At 53.5% G+C, this 21,140-nt stretch overlaps 1 protein-coding gene across 4 annotated transcripts; it reads right to left on the bottom strand.

The window, feature by feature from the left end:
• Positions 1 to 3,876: 3,876 nt before the first annotated feature.
• Positions 3,877 to 20,260, bottom strand: SALL4 (spalt like transcription factor 4). Of its 4 annotated transcripts, none has more exons than XM_040981052.1 (4): positions 20,131 to 20,260; positions 7,187 to 9,499; positions 5,950 to 6,236; positions 3,877 to 4,364 (listed from the first exon to the last, which is right to left on the bottom strand). In XM_040981052.1, the coding sequence occupies exons 1-4, from the start codon at positions 20,258 to 20,260 to the stop codon at positions 3,948 to 3,950; spliced, it is 3,147 nt and encodes a 1,048-aa protein (XP_040836986.1). In that variant the 3' UTR covers positions 3,877 to 3,947. The 4 variants fall into 4 exon arrangements, with proteins under 4 accessions (XP_040836986.1, XP_040836987.1, XP_040836988.1 ...); XM_040981053.1 differs by having other exon boundaries at positions 8,501 to 9,499; XM_040981054.1 differs by having other exon boundaries at positions 5,950 to 6,242; positions 8,519 to 9,499.
• Between the last annotated feature and the right edge of the window lie 880 nt (positions 20,261 to 21,140).

Below are 21,140 nucleotides of genomic sequence, written 5' to 3'. Positions count from 1 at the left end.
CACTGTGCCCCTCAGGCTCAATGGTTAGAGTAAGTTGATGGATTTCCACTGTGCAAACTCCATCTCCAGGCATTACCCAGAGCAGCAGAGCAGGGCTGACCGGGCTCCATCTTACCAAGATTAATCATCTACCTTTAATTTTCTTATTCTAGGTTTATATCTGATAACACCTGTGAAATCTCTCTGGGCGCAGCAATCTGCTGAGTTGTAAACACCAGGTTATGCCACTTCCGGTAAATGTGCAAACGCATCAACACCTTCTGTGACACTGTGGTTTCACTGCCACCCGATTCAACCTGGCATGGATGAGACACAAAACCCCCCTCTTCCCAACCCCCAGCCCTATCCTCACCCCAAGAACAACAGGCTCTGAGGACAGGTGGTCAAGTGCACCCTTGAAAAGTTCGTGTGTGAGGCAGGTGTTGTGCCACAGTGGGTTAAGCCACCACTTGGGACCCACACACTTCTGAGTCAGATGTGATCCACTTCCTACCAATGCAGCAGGTGAGGGCTCAAGTGTGTGGGCCCGTCTCCAATGTGGGATCCACATGGAGTTCCACGTCAGGCTTCAGGCTGGCACAGGCCTGGCTGTCTGCAACATGTGGAAGTGAACCAGCAACCGAAGATCCGTTTCTCTGTCACTCCTCCTCTAAAGGAGATGAAAACAAAAACTTAGCAAAAAGAAAAGCTGTGTGACCAGCAGCACCTAATCACCCGTCGAGCAGTAAAGCTCAGCCTTGAGTGGAGCCAAGGAGACAGCAGGAGGGGACAAACAGGCCTCTAACACGGCGCTTGCTCCACTTCCCACACCCCACAAACTTAGCAAGTCACCGTGCTGCCCTTCAAGGAGACTGAGGCTGGCTTTACACACACACGCATGCACACATACACACAATATAAACACACTAACAATCTTTGTCCTAGCCACTTTGCAAGTAGTTTACACCGGATAATTCAAGTTATTCCATGATGAAGTCATTTCACCTTGCAGTTAAGAAGCCCACGTCCCCCTAATCAGACTACCCGCACCCAGTCCCACTCACTGGTTTCGAGCTCCATTTTCCCAGAAACGCAGGCCTTCAGGGGGCAGGGGATGTTCTCAGGCGCCTGGGTCCTGGCTGGGGCTCTGGGCTCCTGGGCTCCAGCTGCCTAGCCCAGCCCTAGCTGTTACTAGGAACTGAGTGAACCAGCAGACAGGACATCTGAACTGAAAACTAAGAAAAAAGAAAACTATGTCACAAAGATAAGAAGAACTACCTCCGTGTATTGGCTTTGGCAGCAGACATGCCAACACTGAGACAGTAGGAATTAACACAGCTCTTGCACAAGCACAACAGGCAAAACCTCAAGTGTTCCGCGTTTCTTAGAAAAAGTTGCTTAACAAAAAGCATCAGGGACAACACGCCGTCTAGCACCTGCTAGTTGGGCATTGTTCTGGCTCTGTTTTGGTGTACAGTGTCTGAAGGCCTTAATCAGTCTTGCCCAAGGTGGCTGCTTCACCCTGCATGGAATTAAAGCCAAACTATTGGCGATCTTTCCGGACAGGGCGTCCATCTGCTCTGGAGCTCAAGATTTCACACCCAGGGACCTGGCGTGGTAGCCTAGTGGTTAAAGTCCTGGCCTTGCACATGCACCAGATCCCATATGGGCATCAGTTCTAATCCCGCAGCCCCACTTCCCATCCAGCTCCTTGTTTGTGGCCTGGGAAAGCAGCTGAGTAGGGCCGAAAGCCTTGGGACCCTGCACCTGCATGGGAGACCTAGAAGAGGCTCCAGCTGTTGCAGCCACCTGTGGAATGAATCAACAGACGGAAGATCTTGCCGTTTGTCCTCTGTATATGTGACTTTCCAATAAAAATAAATCTTTTAAAAAAAGAATTCATACCCAGCCTTTCTCCCACTGTCAGGTCAGTCCAGTGGCCCTCACCCATCAGGGGCTCCCTCAGGCGGCCTGTGAAGGCAGGTTGAGACTCTGCCCACTGGGGGGTGGGTGCCAGGGACATAACTGCTACCTGCTGCCTCCCACGGTGTACATCAAGCAGGAAGCTGAACTGCCAGGAGTGAGAACTCCAGTTCAAGCACCCTGATATGGGAATATGGAATGCACCTTAACTGCTTGGCCAAGTACCCGCCCACGCCTTTAACAAGCTTTGCACAGTCCATACAGCATCTGGAACAACCATCTTGTAATTACCTAGAACCCTGCCCTTCTGAGCAGCCCGGGATGGAAGAACATGAATGTCAATCCAGGGTGTTCACGCAACAAACAGACCTCTATGGTCACAGGCCAAGCATTCAGAGAGCATGCTAACAAAATGTCGAACCTTTTAAAAGCAGAGAAACCCAACAGCAGGTAGAGTTCTGTGTGTGCCTGACAAAGGGGGCAATCTGAAACCAACCAGGTTTGTCTTCTTGTTTCTAGGGACCAGAACTGGAAATGGTCTAGGTTTAGTGCAAGAAAAACACACACCAAATGGGAAGAAAAACATTCAATTTTTATTTTCCAACAGACAAGCATCAGCAGGTACAACTACAGGGGCATCTCTGTAGATCTTACATTCACAAAGCATCATTAGCTCAACAGGTCCACTGGTGCATTCTCTGTAACAATATCCACTTCACAGTGTAAACAGCTATCATTGTGTTCGTTTACAATTCCAGAAGGAAAGGCACAACTTGGCAAAAAACTTTTTGGATCCTAAAACAGGTGCAATAACTAAGACATATGCTGGGTAACAGTCCTTGGCCCACATCTCAAAGAAGACCAGGAGAGGGTCTTCCTCTTTGTAGATCAGAGCATTGCTTCATCGCCTGCTGCAGGCCATCACGTGGACAAGAGGGGGTTTCAGGAAGGAATCACGAAAGATCCTGAATGGCCCACTGCTCTCACCAACACCTGGGCTTCAAGACACGACCTGGGAATACTTCAGTGGTCATAAAATAGGAAAATAGAATCTATGGCTACAAAAATAAAAAATAAATGAGGTAGATAAATTAAAGCTTTTACACCCAGGACTTGCCTGTTCTATCTTCCATAGCCTTCATGCAATACTGAGGAGAAGAGGGGGGAAAAAAATCTTCACAACTTGGCATGTCACATCAAGGGGAAAAAAAAAAAATCAGAATGTGAACCTGGAGTTAGGAAACACATCCTTCCCAGATCCCTAAGCATGAGGTTAGTTTAACAGACCAGGGCTAGTGGACTCCATCACCTCAGCTGGGATTTCCCACTCAGGAGCCCACTCCTTCTGGGGTCTGGGACACAGGGGCACTTGTGGGGCTCCATGGGAACTGTACTTAAATAAGCAGCAACATACACACATGGACTCCCTAGGGCCTAGCACCTGTCCAGTAAAGGACTTCTGGTTCTAAGGTTGCAAGGATTTTGGAATTCTACAACCTTAGGTTCTTCCTTTTTTGTTTAATGTACATTCAAAAAGCAAACCAAAAGATAGAGGTACGCAGTTGGAGGGCACCCAAACAGGTCCCTAACACACGACGGGCCTCATCCAATTACCTACACATAGTTAGCACGGAGGCATCCAGCACTGCTCCCCCCACCGGCTATGCCCTCTTCCCTGTGACTGGGTCCGCTCCACCCTGAGACAGGTGCATCTTTGGAAACAGGCTAGGCTGTAGACAAAGCTTCTGCATCCGGCGCAAGTAACAAAGCTACTTTGCAAGACCCGCTTTTTTCCAAAAATTCAACGTTTCTAGTCTGTATTTGTTTTTGGTATGAATTTTTTCTTTACTTTTCATTTTTTTGCAAAGCAGCTTGGAATCACTCTGATTGTAAGACTGCCTGAGGTTGTGGTTACAACCGTAAACATCATTTGCATATCAGTAAGAAAAAAAAAAAGATAAAGAAAAAAGGAGGACTCGGCTGGTCACCTCTGGGGACACAGATTTCCTTCTCTGCACTTGTCCCTCCACCGTGGTCGCTCGGGTTTAGCTGACTGCAATCTTGTTTTCCTCCAGGAAGTGAGGGAACTGGTGTTTGGCCACAGCGTCGGTAGCACCAGGCTTTTCCACATCAGCACTGGTGCCCGACTGGGAGCCATCAATCTTGGAGACGGCGGCGTTATTCACCACAGAGCTGGCCCCCAGGGAGACGGGCAGTGGGGGGATGCCCCCGCTCTGGATCACCGAGATCTCGTTGGTCTTCATGGCCACGCCGCCGTTGAGCATGCTGGCGTACTGGGTCCACAGGACGGAGTCCATATTCACTGCCGGGGCCAGGATCTCCTTGGGAAACATCTCGGAGACTCTCTTCCCGTCGTTTCCTAACAGTGCCATGGTGTTCTCGATGGCCAGCTTCCTTCCACGGCGGGCCGAGTTGTTGGCCCCGTGTGTCATGTAGTGCACCTGCAGGAACAGGACACGGGCGCTAAGACAGGTGGCAACTCTTCGCTGACTTGGTTTTCTCCAAACCTGGCTGCTGTCCCTAACCATCTCCCTGCCGGCCTTTCTGGCATTGTAATACAGCGAGTCCAGCCACCTCCTATGGCACCACCATCCCATAAGTGAATAATATGGCCCCTGCCCAAGTCACAGCTACCCCACTTCCAATACAGCTTCCTGCCAATACACCTGGGAAAATGGCCAAAGATGGTCCAAATGCTTGGGCTGCTGCACCCACGTGGGAGGGAGGTTCCAGGTTCCTGGCTTCTAACCTAGCCCTGCCACTGCAGCCGTTCAGGGAGTGCATCAGTGGATGGAGTCGCTTGCTGTTGCTCCCCATCGACGCTTTCAAACAAGAACTAAATCTTATTATTAGTTTTAAAAACTCAAATGCTAGACACCTGGTTTGCTGGGAACTTTCTTATCTTTATTGGCTATAAGTTAACAGCTGCCCTCGCTCGCTGTCTGTCCCTGAAAGAAGCTAGGAGAACTATAGTTAAGGATGCTTGCAGTAAGTACTCTTGTCACATTCCAGACATGCTCTGCAACACTTCCCTGCAACAGCTCCTTACCTTGCAGTCATCTGAGTCACCACTGCCAGTAACGTGTGCCTGAGAAAGCAAGGGCTGGCCCCCACACCACCTGCCTGAGTTCTCCCGTAGCTGCTTTCAATCGTGGGGGAGGGGGGCGGGGGATAAGAGGATGAACTCAACATATCCTAACAGCAGCAATACTACAAAGACCACCAGCTGTATTAAGCACAGGTTACCTTTTTAACCTAGAATCTTCAACTCCAGGTTATTATTTTTTCACAGGTTTATTTCAGTTTAGCAGGATAGGCAAACAAAAAGAGTGGTCCTCAATTCCAAAACGAAACCAATCCACGGAAGATTAAGAGCACAACAAGTCTCACGCCGTCTACTTCCCACACCGGAGGGAGATCTGCCCATACAGAACTGGCAGGAGACAGGGGCATAAGCAGACCGCACCGCTGCTAGACAGTGCCGCTCGCTAAAAGCAGTTACTCTTTTGCCCTCTTATTTATATATACTTATTTCAAAGCCAGAGTTGGCCAATCTCATCTGGCTTGGCCTAGGCGGGGCACCAAGCCAAGAATGCCATCCAGTTCTCCCCTGTGAGTGCCAGGGACCCAATCATCAGACCTGCTGGAACCGGGAATAGAAAAACGAACTCCAGGCACTCAGAAGCCAGGTGCAGGTCTCCCAACCTTGATGCTTGGCACGGCTCTCAGAAACGCACTGGCTGACGGGTAAACAAGTGCTTGGAGCACAGGTTCAACAGTTCTTACTGGTCTGCCCCCGAGTACAGAAAAACCACCGATCACAGACACGATGCTTTTTTCTCCCACACACTGTCTCTGTGCAGCACATGAGATGTCAGAATGTGACAAAGCATCCGGGTTTCCAAAGCCAGATAGCTACAAGGTCGACCAGACAGCCCACTCCATCTCCAAGAAGCCCTCACTCCCGGATCTCACAGAGAAACCTCAGGCTGCCCCCTGCCGTTCCCTGGGCCTAGAGGGACGCACCTTCAGGTTGCCCTTGGTGGTGAACGCACGGCCACAGATGTTGCACACAAAAGGCTTCTCCCCCGTGTGAGTTCGCTCGTGGATCTGCAGAGCACTTGCAGACGAGAAGTTCTTCCCACAGCGCGTGCAGCCATGCTGCTTGGCCTGTCGGCGCGGCTGGGCCACCATCAGAGGCGTCGTTGTGCCTGGGGACAGGGTTGAGGGACCCACAAATGTGCCGGGAACTTCAACCTTGACATAGGTGGGCTGCGTTCGGATGAATGTCGATGATGGGAGGCTGCTCCGACCTAGTTACGCAGAAGAGGGGGGGGAGGGGAAACAAAACTCCAAGCCTTTATCATCCAACACTCCTTCACCCTTCCAACCAAAACACAGCAATAGAACTCCCAACTAGTCAATGGTTTTAAGAGCCTGGCGGTGGCTTCTAGGAAGCTTGCACAAAGAAGAAAAACACTGACCATTAGGGTTTGTATACAGGTGTGGGCAAAGGGCAACAGTGAAGATTTCAGCATTACAAGTTACCTTTAAAGGGGACCCACAGGCCAGGTTTCTGGGATTGTGCGACACTGCTGTTACTCTGCCCTGCCAAGAATGATTCAGCAGGCACCACACACGCTGTGTGTATTCACAATGGGCTGCTCTCTTCTTCCCCCAACCCCAGGCGGGATTCGCTTGTGAACACACATTGGGGCTGAGACCTCAGCGAGAAAGATCAAGGGCCCTCGTTTAGGTGGACAAAGGATGGTGCCCGTTTCTCAAACGTGCTTTTATCGTAGGGCCCAACAAGGTGGCACGGCAAGTTAAGCCGCCACTTGTGAGGCTGGCATCCCAGAAAGGGGTCCTACCTAGGTATGGTGCTTTGGGTTCTGCTTCCTGCCAGTGTGGCAGGACAGGACTGAAGACAGCCTTGGTACTCGGGGTCTTTGCCTCCCATTGGGGAGCCTGGATGGAGCCCCGGCTCCAATCTTGGCTGTTGAGTCCGTTGGGGGAGTGAAGCATAGGGGAGGCCTCTGTTTTCCTCCCTCCTTCCATCTCTGTGTCTCTATAAAAGCATGCTGAGCAGACTGCACAGCCACCCCAAAGGAGGACAGAGGCTGCCGATATTCTCTACCCGCAAGGACAGACAAGCTACTGTCCCTGGAGGAACTGCTCCAGCCCATGCTGCTCCAGCCCTAGGTTCCTGTTGGATGAACCCAAGCCCGAAAAGGGACATAAGTTAAACCCAAAGCTCCATCACCTTCCATCTCAGGGCGGCTGCTCTCGGAGCTCTCGGCTTTGCCCCCAGCATCGGGAGACTTGGACTTGATGCTCTCGGCTTGGCTATTGGCTGGCGAGAGCGCCTGGAAAGACGTGGGTTCCACAGCATCCGGGCTTCGGCTCTGATACTCTTGGTCTCCCATCAGCGAGGATGAATCGTTGGTCAGGCCATCACTCTCCACCGAGCCATTCTCCCGGCTGCTCTGCCGCTGCAGGCCGAGAGGGGCTGTACCCACTCTCCCTGGGGTGTCCAGGGAGGCCAGCACAGGGAAGCCCAGAGTGGGAGAGGCCGAGTGGACACTGGCAAGTGGTGTGGAGACCTTCGAGGAAGCGCTGGGCACATCCTGAGGGCTGACTTCACCCACATCAATGCTCTCGAGGTTGTCGTGGCAGACGGCCCCGGTACGGCCGTTCTCGCTGCCCGGGGCAGGCTCAGGGGCCCCGACGTCGCAGGGGCTCTCTGCCAGGGGCGTGTTGGGGATCTGGCCGCCCATATGCATGCGGATGTGCTGCTGCAGCAGCACAGCGTTGGTGAACTTCTTCTGGCAGATGGGGCACGAGTGCTGCGGCTTGACCGACGAGTTGGTCCGGTGGACACCCAGGTGCGTCTTCAAGTTGCCTTTGGTAGAAAAAGCCCGGCCACAGATCTTACACTGGAAGGGTCTCTCCCCGGTGTGGGTGCGGTAATGCATTTTGAGGGAGCTTTGGCAGCTTAAAACTCGGTGGCAGACGTGACACTCGTTGGGGTCGGTGGTGGCCTTGTCGATGTTCTCCACCAGCTGCTGCAGCTTCAGGGTCTCAGACCCTGGCTCGGGGACCCCGCTCCCTGGGAAGCCACCAACCCTGGAGGAGATGTGGTTGGGCCCCACCCCAGCTAGCGTAGGCCCACCCTCGCTCTCGGGAGAAGGCCCAGGCTGCAGGTCAGCAGGCAACGGGGCACCCAGGAGGTCCTTGGGGTTAGTCCCTGAAGAGAGACTGGCAGGTAGCCCAACGGAGGGAGTCCCCACCACAAGGACAGGCTTGCTGTCTACGGGGAGACTCGACTGGTCAACCGGGACGGGGACTGAGAGTGTATAGGGGATGCCAGTGCCTGCCACCATTTTGTCCTGGAACTCGGCAAAGAGCTGGGGGTTGGCCTTCACCTGGGGGTGTCGGTGAAAGTGCACTTTGAGGTTGCCCTTGGTGGTGAAGCGGTGACCACAGACAGAGCACATGAAGGGTCTCTCTCCAGTATGGGAGCGTACGTGGATCTGCAGGGAACTATCAGTCCCAAAAACCTTGCTACAGTACTTACACTTGTGCTTGTAGAGCCCGGCCTCGTCTCTGGCTTTGACTTCCACCGTGGAGACGTTCGGGGGCTTCCCCTTGCCCTTCTTGGACGGGTCTAGCGACACAGTGGAGAAAGGACTCTGGAAGAGCGTAGAGCTGGGAGCCTGAGGTAGCAAAGCGCTGGGGAGGCGGGACACGACGCCGGGCAGCACCCGGGCCCCGTCGGCCTTGAGGGCGAAGGGGGTGAGCCCCGAGGGCAGGGAGGAGGCAGTGGTGGCAGCAGCCGTGGCCGGGATGCCAGGGTGAGGTAGCTTGCCTTGTTTCAAGGCCTCCAGTGACAGACCCTGACTGCCAACCTTCTGGCTGAGCAGCGCCACGGCCGCAGACACCTGCTGGGACACGTGACTGCCCAAGGTTTTCAAGGCGTCGGTACCGGCCACGCCAGAGTGCAGAGCGTGCGAGGCCCACATGTTCACCTGGATGCGGATCTGCTCGGTGAGCTGGATCTGCTGGAGCTGCTGCTGCTGCAGGCAGAGGATCTGCTCCAGGACCCAGGGGATGCTGTTGGCACCCGGCACGGGGGCCGGTGGCGCATCCACGCTCCGCTGGTTCACGGCCACCTTGGTGCCACGCAGCGCCTGCAGTGTCACGTTAGTGTTGGCCACTTTACCTTTGGGTAAATAGCTTATGTCCGGGGAGGTGGGGGGCAGGGCGCTCTCTGCCTTCAGGTAGATGACAGACTCGGCACCCAGCTTCTCCTTCGGGTCCCCGGGACCGTCTCTGGGGCTGGGACTGAGGACCGATCCGGAGAAGTCTTCTGAAGGCACTGGCCCCTCGCTGTCGCTCATGATGAGGACAGGGGGATTCTTAGTGCAATTTTTCTTATGCTCCAAGAACTCGGAGTGGCTGAAGAATTCAGCGCAGCACTTCTCACAGACGTGGGTTTCTTCCCTCCGTGGCCGCTTCCCGGGCACTCTGTCCTCATGTGCTTCGTCACCAGCCCCCAGCTGGCTCATTGGGGCACCTGTGACAAGAAGAGAAGGAGCTAAGAATCCCGCCCACTACAGGAATTGGGGGACGATTTCTGCTTAGCCACTGGCAAAGCAACCCAGCAACAAGAGGACGATCACCTGGGAGCAAAGAGCCACCCCAGACTCAGAGCCAACTACCAACTTCCGCTACGGCTGGCATCTAGACTCTGCCACCAAGCATGAGGCCCAGACCTAACCCGGTCACCCGCACCTATGCACAGGATCTTAAATCTAATGCCCGGCAGCCTAATCAAAGAAAAAGGAAGGCATGAAACAGAACAAAGGCATGACACGACACAAGCCAGGAATGGTGGAAGCCAACAGGAAGCATCAGGTTGAATTATCCCTTAGAGCCTGTGCGAACCCTAACCCCGCGGTCCCCTGAAGCCTCCAGAGGGTAAGCTTATCGTCGCAAACCATCCAAGCCAGTGTGGCAGCTGCAGTCTTCAAAGACACACAGAAATGTGAGGTAATGCCTGCTTAAGTGCATCAGGATTGGCAACATGGCATAACAGGCTACACCTGTCTTATTCACATCCCATATGGGTACCAGTTCAAGTCCTGTCTGCTCCACTTCTGATTGAGAACCCTGCTAAAAATGCTAGGGAAAAGCAGCAAAGAATAGCCCAAGCCCTTGGACCCCTACATCCACGTGGGGACATGGAAGAACCTCGTGGCTCTGGCTTCAGATCAGCTGAGCACCGGCCACTGCAGATCAAACCAGCAAATGCAAGATCTCTTTCAATCCTTCTCCCCACGACTTTTTTTTTAAGACTTACTTTCTTATTGGAAAGGCAGATGTACAGAGAAGGAAAAACAGAGAGAAAGATCTTTTATCTGTTCACTCACCAAGTGGTCACAATGGCCAAAGCCAGGAGCTTTTCTGGGTCTCCCACATGGGTGCAGGGTCCTAAGACTTTGGGCCATTCTTGACTGCTTTCCCAGGCCACAGGCAGGGAGCTAGGATGTGAACCAGCGCTCACATGGGATCCTGGCACATGTAAGGTGAGGATTTAGCCACTAGATATTGTGCCAGGCCTCCCAACTCTTGACTTGAAAAAAAAAAAAAACCAGAAAAATGAAAAGCAGCAGGAGCATTTGCACAAATCGATCTATTTGGGCCCAGTGCAGTGGCCTAGTGGATAAAGTCCTCGCCTTGAATGCACCGGGATCCCTTATGGGCACCAGTTCTAATCCCAGCAGCCCTGCTTCCCATCCAGCTCCCTGCCTGTGGCCTGGGAAAGCAGCAGGGAACGGTCCAAAGCCTTGGGTTTCTGCATCCACGTGGTAGACACAAAGAAGTTCGTGGCTCCTGGCTTCGGACTGGCCGTTGCAACCAGTTGGGAAGTGAATCATCGGACAGATCTTCCTTTCTGTATATCTGACTTTGCCACACAAATAAATCTTTTAAAAAACGACCTAATTTTTCTTAAAATTTCCCTTCCCCAGAACAAGAAGAAATAGCAAATTTGGAAGCAATGAATTCACCCAATTTTCCCTAAACCTCGATCCTTCCCACCCTGATCAACCATGTAATCATTATTAATAAAATAAAATTGATTTTAAAAAAGAAAAAAATTTCAAATAAAATCTGTGCTTGAAATGCTAAAACACGTGTGTGTGTGGGGGGGGGGAGGGCCTTTGATGCAATCAGCCGCAAGTTGGCGAGCTGACATTTTCTTACTTTCACGATTACACTTCATTCAGCCCGTGGGATTTTGACTGCAGGGGCTTGCGGGAGAGTTGGTCTGGAAGCAAGCCTTAAAACAACCTTTGCTTGGCTCATTCCAGGCTGGGTATCAACAGGTAGCTCTGTCAGGTTCCTGGGGACGGGTGGGCCAGGCAAGAATGAACCATCCCAGGCAGGTCTGGCCTGACCAGGTGAGTTTAAGCTAAGGAGCTCACACCACCAGACCAGCAGTCAACCGTCACAATCCTGCACTTGACACAGCAGGTACAGCTCAAACAGTGTCCGTCACACAAAGCCCGCACTTCCTACTTCATGCATGCAAATGGGGTGAGACTGTTTACACTTCCTGCTCAGCCTAGTCATCACAACAGCCCCATTTAACAAACTGAAATGTGTGTGCCTGGGGGTGCCGGGTGGCAGTACAGCAGGTGAAGCCACTGCCTGGAAGTCAGTGTGTCCCAGCCGCTCCACTTCCCACCCAGCTCCCTGTCTCCCTACTTAGGGCCTGGGACAGGCAAGAACAGGGCAGCCTCGGTATTCTAGTCCTTGCCACCCATGTGGGAGACCTGAACGAAGCACTTGGTTCCTGGCTTCAGCCTGGCCACTCCAAGAATAAGCAAGTGGGGATGGACAGTCGACCTCTGTATATGACTTTTCAAAATAAATACTATCTGAAAACAAAACAATAGGAGTGGACTGGGTGTTCAGCATGGCAGTTAGCGAGCATCTCTGGGTGCTGGGTTCAAGTTCTGTCTTCCCTCCCAGTTCCCGCTTCCTGCTAACGTGCACCCTGCAAGCGAAGCGGTGAGAGGCTGGTCCAGCCCCAGCCATCGTGCGCATCTCTGGAATGAACCAGCAATCTGAAGATGTTCTGGTCTCTCCTCTCTGCAAGTCTGTTTTTCTAATAAAAACAAACGTTTAAAGTATTAATCTCTTAAACATGCACAGCCCAGGCCTGCCGACAGAAGGCTTCTACCTGCCTTTTGGCAGACCCGCCTTTATCAGGCTTCCTGTTGGCTCCCAGGAAGACGAATGGGAACTCTTTGCTATCTTGGTTCCGGGAGTTCCAGAAATCACTTTTAGGTGTTAGATGTGATACACCTCGTTACTCCCAGGGTGGGCTCCCAGGAGGCAGGCACAGGAGAGGGTCTTTTCTTAAGGCTCCAGTACCTCTCGGAAGCAGAACTATTTCAACAATCAAGTTCAAAGCATGAATTGTGAGAAGCCTAGAGTCTGTACACTTGGGAGTCCCCGGACTCTGTGTGTCTCCCCTGAAGTCGAAATGCAAAGCTTGCACGGGTCTGAAGGAGTTGGATCTGCCTGTAAAAGCAGTTTTGGAAGTTCTGTGCCAAGACACGTTGTGCAAGTTTCTTTAGGGGAGGCGTGAGATGGGCAAGTGTGAATGTGACTGGACGCCAGGCAACACGTTTCTCCAACTGCCCTTGACGCAGCGCTTCCTTTGTTAGGAATTCACTTCCCGTAACGCCAAGGTTATTCCTTGCAGCGTTTCTCTCCCTCCCTCTCTGTCCCTCTCACACACACGGACACAGCATAGATCATCAGTACATAACTAGGGTACAGGGAAGGATGTGAGGCAGAAGAGGATGTGTAGATACACAGCACGCACACCATGGATAACGTGAAGTGTGCCGAGAAGCTGCTGCCGGGGCTGGGGACGGGAAACGCACGGGAGACAGAAGCTGAACTTCCACGCTCTGTCACCACAGCGTCTTTCAGCTCCCCAGCGAACATCACCGAGCACAGGGCTACCTCCTCAGTCAAGACACAAGCTACTGAGCTTTGGAATCTATCTACCCCTTAAAAAAATTCTGTATGGGCACCAGTTTGAGTCCCAGCTGCTCTACTTTTAAAGCATTTATTGGAAAGGCAGATCTATAGAAGGACAGAGAAACATCTGCAATCTGCTGTTTCAGTCTCAAAGTGACTGTTAATGGCCAGGGCTGATCTGAAGCCAGGAACTTCTTCCGGATGCCCCCAGTGGGTGTAGGGTCCCAAGCAAGGAGCTAGATGGGAAGTGGAATGGCTGGGACATGTCCATACAAGATCCCAGAGCATGAAATGTGAGAATTTAGCCACTCAGCCATCGTGCCAAGCCTAGCCGTTCCAATTTTGATCCAGCTACCTGCTAATGTGCTAATGTGCCTGGGAATACATAGAAGATGGCCTAGGTTCTTGGGCCTCAGAACCCACTATGGAGTTCCTTCAGCTAGGTCTGACTCTAGCTGTTGCAGATATTTCAAGTGAACAGCAGATGGAAGACCTTTTTCCCTTCATTTCTTCAATGGACTTCCAAATAAAAATGAATCTTTAAAAAAGTGTTTTTTTTCACCAGGCCCAGCACCATAGCCTAGTGGCTCAATTCTTACCTTGTATCTGCCAAGATCCCCTAAGGGCACCAGTTCTGCTCCAGTTCCCTGCTTGTGACAGGCCTGGGAAAGCAGTCAGGGACAGCCCAAAGCTTTGGAACCCTGCACCTGCAGGAAGCTCCTGATTGGCTCAGCTCCGGTCATTGTGGCTACTTGGGGGGGAGTCAACCAGCATATGGAAGACTTTTCTCTATGTAGAGCTGCCTTTCCAATAAATAAATTTTAGGGGAAAAAAATCATCCACCTTCTGGGGGAGCAGAGAGAAGGAGCTGGGAACTCAACCCAGGCCCCCCACGTGGGTGGCAGGAACCCCGTCAGGAAAGGAACTGGATACTCCAGGTATCTTAGCCCAGGTCCAACCACCAGGCTGCACCTTCACCTGTCCCCTTGGCTCAGCTGCGCCACCTGCCTTCACTTGACTTCATTACAAGTTATCTTTGTTCCCACTTTGAGGAAAGGAGCTCAGCTGCTATCAAATCAACATGCTGCCAACAAGGAAACAAAGGCAGGCATTGGGTTCCTAGAATAACAGCAGAGAAGGATCTTGAATTGGGTAATTTCTGTTCCAACCGTAGCAATTTCAAGCTTTTAAAAAATCAACCCAGGGCCTGGCACGATAGCATACCGGTTAAAGTCCTTGCCTTGAATGCACTAGGATCCCATATGGATGCTGGTTAGTATCCCGGCAGCCACACTTCGCATCCAGCTCCCCGCCTGTGGCCTGGGAAAGCAGTCAAGGACGGCCCGAAGCCTTGGGATCCTGCACCCACGTGGGAGACCTGGAAGAGCTCCTGGCTACGGACTGGTTCATCTCCAGCCGTTGCGGCCACTTGGGGAGTGAACCATCTGACGGTGGATCTTCCTCTCTGTCTCCTCCTCTCTGTATATCCGCCTTTCCAATAAAAAATAGATCTTAAAAAAAAAAAATCAACCCTGCTCCTGGGGCTGCTCTGATGGCTCCACTGCTAATCTTCCTCCTAGAAATATCTACATCACACACAGGTTTGGTTCATGTCCTGGCTGCTCTGGTTGCCATCCACCTCCCTGCTAAGGCCTGGGAAAACTGTCGAGTGTGGCCCAAAGCTTTAAGCCACTGCACCTGCGTGGGAGACCCTGACGGGAACTCCTGGCTGTGGATCAGTGCATTGTGGCCATTTGGGGGTGAGCCAACAGGCAGAATATCTTTCTGTCTCTCCTTCTCTCTGTAAATTTGCCTTTCCAATAAAAATAAATCTTTAGAAAAAAGACTACCCTTGTGAGAAAGGCGACACAATTTGCCTCATCCTCCCATTAATGCTTTCCACTTCGATCCTGCTGCCAGCGAATGTGGCTGGGAAGGCAGCACAGGATGGCCCCAGTTCCTGGGTCCTTGCTACGCACATGAGGGACTTGAATGGACTGCCAGGCTCAGGGCTTCGGCCTGGCCCAGCCTCAGCTTTGTAGCCACTTGCAAAGTAAACCAGTGGATGGAAGAGCTGTCTCTAATACTCCCGTTTGTAACATCTTTCATCCACTGATTCACTCCCCAAGTGGCTGCAACAGCCGGTGCTGCGCCGATCCGAAGCCAGGAGCCAGGAGCCAGGAACCAGGAACCTCCTCCAGGTCTCCCACGTGGGTGCAGGGTCCCAAGGCTTTGGGCCGTCCTTGACTGCTTTCCCTGGACACAGGCATGGAGCTGGATGGGAAGAGGGGCTGCCGGGATTACAATTGGTGTCCTTATGGGATCCTGGCGCATTCAAGGCAAGGACTTTAGCCACTAGGCTACTGTGCTGAGCCCACCAACGAATTTTTTAAGGTAAGAATTTTGAAAAACTATTTTTATTGGACAGATTTACAGGAGACAGAAAGATCTTCATCCCGCTGGCTCACTCCACATGCAGCCACGTGGGATGCCGTTACTTGCGGGCCAAAAATTAGCCAGCTGAGCCGATCTGGTCCAAAGGTAGGAATTCTTAAGCAGGGTCCAAGAAATTGGGCAAGAAACAAACAAACAAAAAAAAAACCTCTTCACTCCCCTGAACTAAAATTTAACGTTTCAATTACAAATTTACAAATGTAAGAAACCCAGCCCGGGCTCCAGGAAGCCTGGCATTTACAGGGTGCTGCTAGAACAGCCTACCTAAGTTTTGTTATTTAACAAAGCAGCACGTGGTTTCTGGTTCCTATTCTAATGCAGTTTATTTCCTTGGTAGGCAGAGGTAGTTTACGCCTGGAGACACATTATGTTGAGAAGGAATCCCCGGCACACAAAAAGGTTAAGCTCCCCTGGGCGAAGGACCCAGCAGAGCAGCTCCCAGATAATTTACTGCCTGAACACCAACCCTACCAGCCTGCCTCGCTGTATACACAAGCTAGCCTCTTGTGTCGCCTAAGACACCAGCAGCATCCCACTTGAGTCTGAGAACAGAAGCAGCTCTGTTTGCCGGGGCAGTAAAAAGCACTTCGGCACCCAGACCACCACTGACCGGTGCCGGAGCCGTGTTTGCTGAGGGGTGAGAGGCCTCCTATGAACAACTGCAGCTGTGCCTAAGTTAACCCCAGAGGAGGAGCGAAAGGGGAAAAAAAAAACCCCACAGTTCAGAGATCTCAGGGCAAGGCATCCTCCACTGGCCACCCCACCCCCACCCCGAATTTTAGGAATGTTATCTCCCAGCATCTAGTTATCCAGTAAGTAGGAAGAATGCCGTAAACCCAGCAGGGGGCTTAAATTCAATCACTGCCAAGTGGATAGAAAATACTGACTATTGTATAGAGAACGTTAATCTAGCAGAGGCCAATCAAAATCTGGAGACACTAAAACGCTTAAAAAAATAAAACCTGTATATCTTGATAAAAGCATTACAGCCTCAAGCTTATCTTTTTTCATTCCCATATTGGAAGAATGACAATGGGCAGATTATCTAAGACACACAACACAGTCCCTTCCCCCACTCCCAGGAAAACCGCTTACCAAAAAAACAAAAGGAGACGAAGCCCCCATTCCTAATGGCGCTTTTACCTCCTCCAGTTCAGGGGGCAACTCAGCCCAGAAACGGGGGGGGGGGGGGGGGCTTGATGTGAAAGAAGAACTGGCTTGCAAAGAAGGTGGGACCTCCCCAGTTATCCAGGCTATGGTGATGTCACGTTCTGTCTCATCCACAGCTATCTCTGCAGAAATTTTGCAAGCGCCATAAGGGCCTATGGCCGCGATTTTGTTATCTGCTTCCCCACAGCAGCTTAGAACAAAGCTTCAAACACAGAGCTTCCTTGGTGATGGAGGGGGGAGTACTAGAGTTACCAGTTCAGCCAACATTTCGAAAACACGCTTTCTGGAAAAATGCAGCAGCAGCTTCAGCCTAAGCAGAAAAGGAAACTTCAACTCCTCGGCCCCATCACTTTCTTTCCAGTGTTAAGCTCAGAAAAGATAACCAGGCAGCCATTATTTCATTGCCAACTTGCACATCTGAAAAACGACAGGGGCGGAGACAGCAGCCAGCTTGGCCTGGCATGAGGCGTGGCTCTTGGAAGATGGGGACGGGGCAGAATCCCACCCATCTTTGGGCCCTGACTTTGCATACAGACCCCGGCCCAGGGCAGGGAGACAACCAAGCCGCAGGGGACACGGAGGGACAAACCCTCCAACAACCAAGAGCTGCCAGGAATTCTAGAGGTGAAGCCCCCCCCCCCAACGCGGCCTGGTGCCTGGCACACAGGATAAGCTATTGTCTCCGAGGAAATATCCTAATTGGCAGCTCAACACCAAATAGGCACAATATGTAAGCAAAACGGAAAACACCGTTTTCAACAAAAACCCTTTACTAATCACATTCCCGACACACAAAATGCCCTCCACAGTGAGAAAGGTGTCTTATATAAAACCCCCCAAAAAGCTAGAGGGTGGGGAAGGGAGGAGGAAAAAAAAAATCAAGTTTCAAGGTTACTCAGCTGAAAGTCACAGAGCTAGATTGGAATGCAGATTTCAAAATACCCACCTTTCAGAGCACACAGACGCTTCAACATTTCAAAACCAACAACTACCTCCGGGTCCCCGGGGTCTCCCCCAGAGCCCCACACCTCCCAGGCACTCAATACTGTATCTGCCTCCTTACCAGGGGGAATGGCTTTGACAACGCTATTTATTTTTTTATTAACACACGGGGCAGTGGGCTCACAGGAGTCCCTCACCTTTTTGGGAAACCACAAGTCCACGAAACTAACGCTGGAGCCCCAACAGCAGCAGGTCACTTTAGCCCGGAAACTGGGGCTAGAAGTTCCTCGAAATTTGGGACTCAAAACGTCCATGCTGTAATCCAGTTTATCACAAAGGGCACTTGAAACTTTTGAGAATAAACGCTAGTTTTCTGTAGGGTTGGTTCCCACCCCCTTCCTGACCACCTGCCGATTTTATCTAATTGATAGCCAGACTCCATTTTCCTAAGTTCTTAAACTGTCTTTTTTAAGTGGCTTGGCAAAAAAAATGCCAGCCCAATCTCAAGTAAGGGTAATATATATGTGTGTATATATTTATATACACACAAAAACATATACATACACACATACATGTATAGGAATATGACCAAGCAGGCATGCGACAAACAGCCAAAACGCCAATCTGAAAAAACGCACTGCTTGGGGAAACGACGTTCCGTCCCACAGTGGCAACCGGGGCTGTGCACACGCGCTCTGGAACCGGCAATTCCTTCCAAGAACTGCAAGACCTCGGGCCAAGAAAGGCAGGCCCAGTTGGCAGCGGCGGCCAGCGGGAGTCCCCGGGGACGCAGCTTCGGGGCTCGGCCCAGCACTGCCCCTCACCAGGTGGGGTCACTACCTGCGCGGGGACCCGCCTCCCAGACCTGGGTCTGCAGGGGGCGCCCGTGCGCCACGCTCCCGCTCCCAGCCGGCCGGTGCGCCCGGAGCGCTCGGTGCCCGCAGCGCGGTGGGAGCGCACGGCGCGGCCGGGACCCCAGCCCGGAGCAGGTCAACCGCAGCGGCCCGCAGCGCGCATCCCCGACGCCCTCCCGCCGCGAGCTCCCCCGAACCCAGCCAAGCACCACCCAGAGACTTACTGGCGCGCGCCTACCCCAAAATGCAAGGGGCGGGGGGGTGTGTGGAGGGAGAGGAGGTCAGAGCAGGACCAGAGGAGGGGTCAGAGCCAGGAGCTCGCCCCTCCTCTCTGGAGGAAGCGGGCGGGCCGAGGGTTAACCCTTTTGTTCCAGGTGGGCCAGGCGACGAAGCCCCTCCGTGCTCCCCCCACCTCCCGGCCGAGGCACAAAGAGAGTCCCGTCCGGACTGCTGGGGCCTGGGGAGCGCGCCCCCTCGGTCAACCCCACCCGCCTGCCTGGTTTGTCCCAAAGTAACGCTATCTAGAGAAAAAAAAAAAACAGGGACCTCGTTGACCTATTGCAAACTTTGGGGACTCCTCGCCACAAAGGTCGCGCGCGTCCTCCCGGGAACGCCGGGGCTCCGCGGAGCGTGTGCCGGTCCCGCGCGCACCCCGCCGGTGGTCCGCAAAAATGGGAAACCAGGCGGGGAGCGGAGGCAAGGAACAAGGCCGGGCAGGTTAAGGGATGTCCCCTCCCCCCACACTGCAAACTTATCAGGCGACAATTTGGCGGGACTAAGAGGAGATAGTGGGAGACGGACTTGCTTCGGAGCCGCCTCGACTAAGCGCCTGCCCCGCGCGCCAGGCCGGGCCAGGGTCCCGAACCCCTTTCGGGCGGCCTGGGAGACGCTAGCCGCGGCAGCGTGGACCAGGTCACCCCCCGAGCGTGGTCAACTCGCCCCGGTCCGACCCTCCCCTTCCACCGCCGCGCGCGCTCGAGGAGAAGCGGGCGCCCCGAGAACGCCGGGCGGAAAGCGCGGTGCAGGGGCTCCCCCGGGGCTCGGACCCCCTGGGGCTGGCCGCGGTTATTTTTAGGAAGTCGGAAATCAAAGATGGCTGGAGGTCAGGCCCCGAAAGGTTAGGGCGATCGGCAGGCGGCGTAGCCCCAGGAGGGAAGACGAAAAAAAAAAAAAAAAACCCTCAAAACGGGAAGCAGCCATGCCCCCCGGCCCCCACCTCTGCAGGCCCTCCAGCTCCTCCGCGGCGCGGGTGGCCCCGCACCCCGGCTCCCGGGAGGGAGAGGTCGCGTCCCCTCCCCCACCGGCCCCCTCCGGAGAGCTCTCCCGGGGTGCGCCCCTCCTCCAGCCCCCTAGAGAAGCCCCCGAGGGTGGGGGTGACTTTTGGGGTCTTGCAGGGGAGGGAGGGGGGGATACGAGTTATGGGGGGAGGTAGCAATGAGGGGAGTGGAGCCACTTTGGCGAGGGGGGTGGAAGAGGACGAGGCGAGGGGGCCGCGCCGGCGGAGAGACTGGGGTGCCCTCGCCCGAGTGGGCAGGAGCGGGGGGCAGGAACTCACACGAGGGGGAGGAGAGGAAAAGTGTGAAATTCGCGGGGCGCCGGAGCGGCCGGCGCTCCGAGCCCGAGTCCGCGCCGGACGCCGCAGGGCCCCGCAGCCCCGCGCCCTCGAGGGTCGCGCCGACGTCCGGGAGGCGCCGCAGCCCGCGGCCGGTCCTCTGGCCGCACTCACCCGGTTCCCCCGCCGCCGGCGCCGCTGGGGCCGCATCTGCAAACTCCGGGGCCGGCTGCTGCGGCGGCTGCTCGCCCTGGTCCTCCTCCGAGTTGATGTGCTGCGGCTTCGCCTGCTTGCGCCTCGACATGGTGCGGGCATCGGGGCGCAGGGAGAGCCGCGCGTCCTCGCCCTCTCCGCCACAAATTCCTGGAGTTGGGAAATTTACCCCCCTCCGGCCGGAACGCGCATGTCCCAGTAATTATTATTATCAATAATGCATTGCGATTTATCATGAGCCCTGACAGCTGATTGGCCTGGGTCCAGGACCTCAGAGATCATTTAAATAAACCCTCATTGATCAGGGAGGGGCGAGGCATTCTGGGCTTTGTAGTCCGGCCCTACATGTGACAAAGGCGTGTTCATCAGGGGAGCGCGGCTAATTAGCATCCGAGCTCAGATTGGCTGGGGCGTGGGCGAAATCAGAGGGGACCCGTCCTCGCCCGGGCCGTCCGAGGGTTGGGGGAGGGGGAGGTGACCAGCCACGGGCGCACGTACAAGTTTGGGAACGCCTGGGTTGCGTGGCGAGTCCCAAACTCTGCTTTTGTAGGCTTAGTATCCTGCAGCCGGCGAGGGGGTTGTCTTCACTGTGGCCCGATTTGGTTCAGTTTTGACATCCGCCCCCCTGCTGCCCCCAAAACCCTCCACCGAAAAAGCCTGAAGTGTGACCCGTATGTCTCGCATCTTTTTTTTTTTTTTTTTTTTTGACGGAAAATGTTTACATTGAGCTTCGAAGGCTGAGGAAAGGTGAATTGCCGGTTTAGGCAGCCTTACCACCCATCTTGATTCTTAAAGTGGCCTGCGAATTTACCAGATTTAATATTACCCTTTCACCAGGATCTGACTTCCTTATGTGCAGGATACCAGCCCCGCCCCAGGATTCACAGTCACAAAGTTTGTTGCAGACCTAGATTTAAAATTTTTTTGCAAATGACTGGCTACCAAATATAGAGAAGGCAGATTAAAAGCAA

This window comes from Ochotona curzoniae, unplaced genomic scaffold (assembly GCF_017591425.1).
Source record: "Ochotona curzoniae isolate NIBS_2020 unplaced genomic scaffold, NIBS_Ocur_1.0 contig_3520, whole genome shotgun sequence".
Classification (NCBI taxonomy): domain Eukaryota; kingdom Metazoa; phylum Chordata; class Mammalia; order Lagomorpha; family Ochotonidae; genus Ochotona; species Ochotona curzoniae.
The sequence above is the reverse complement of the archived record's forward strand: the minus strand, read 5'-3'. Positions and strand labels throughout refer to the sequence as shown.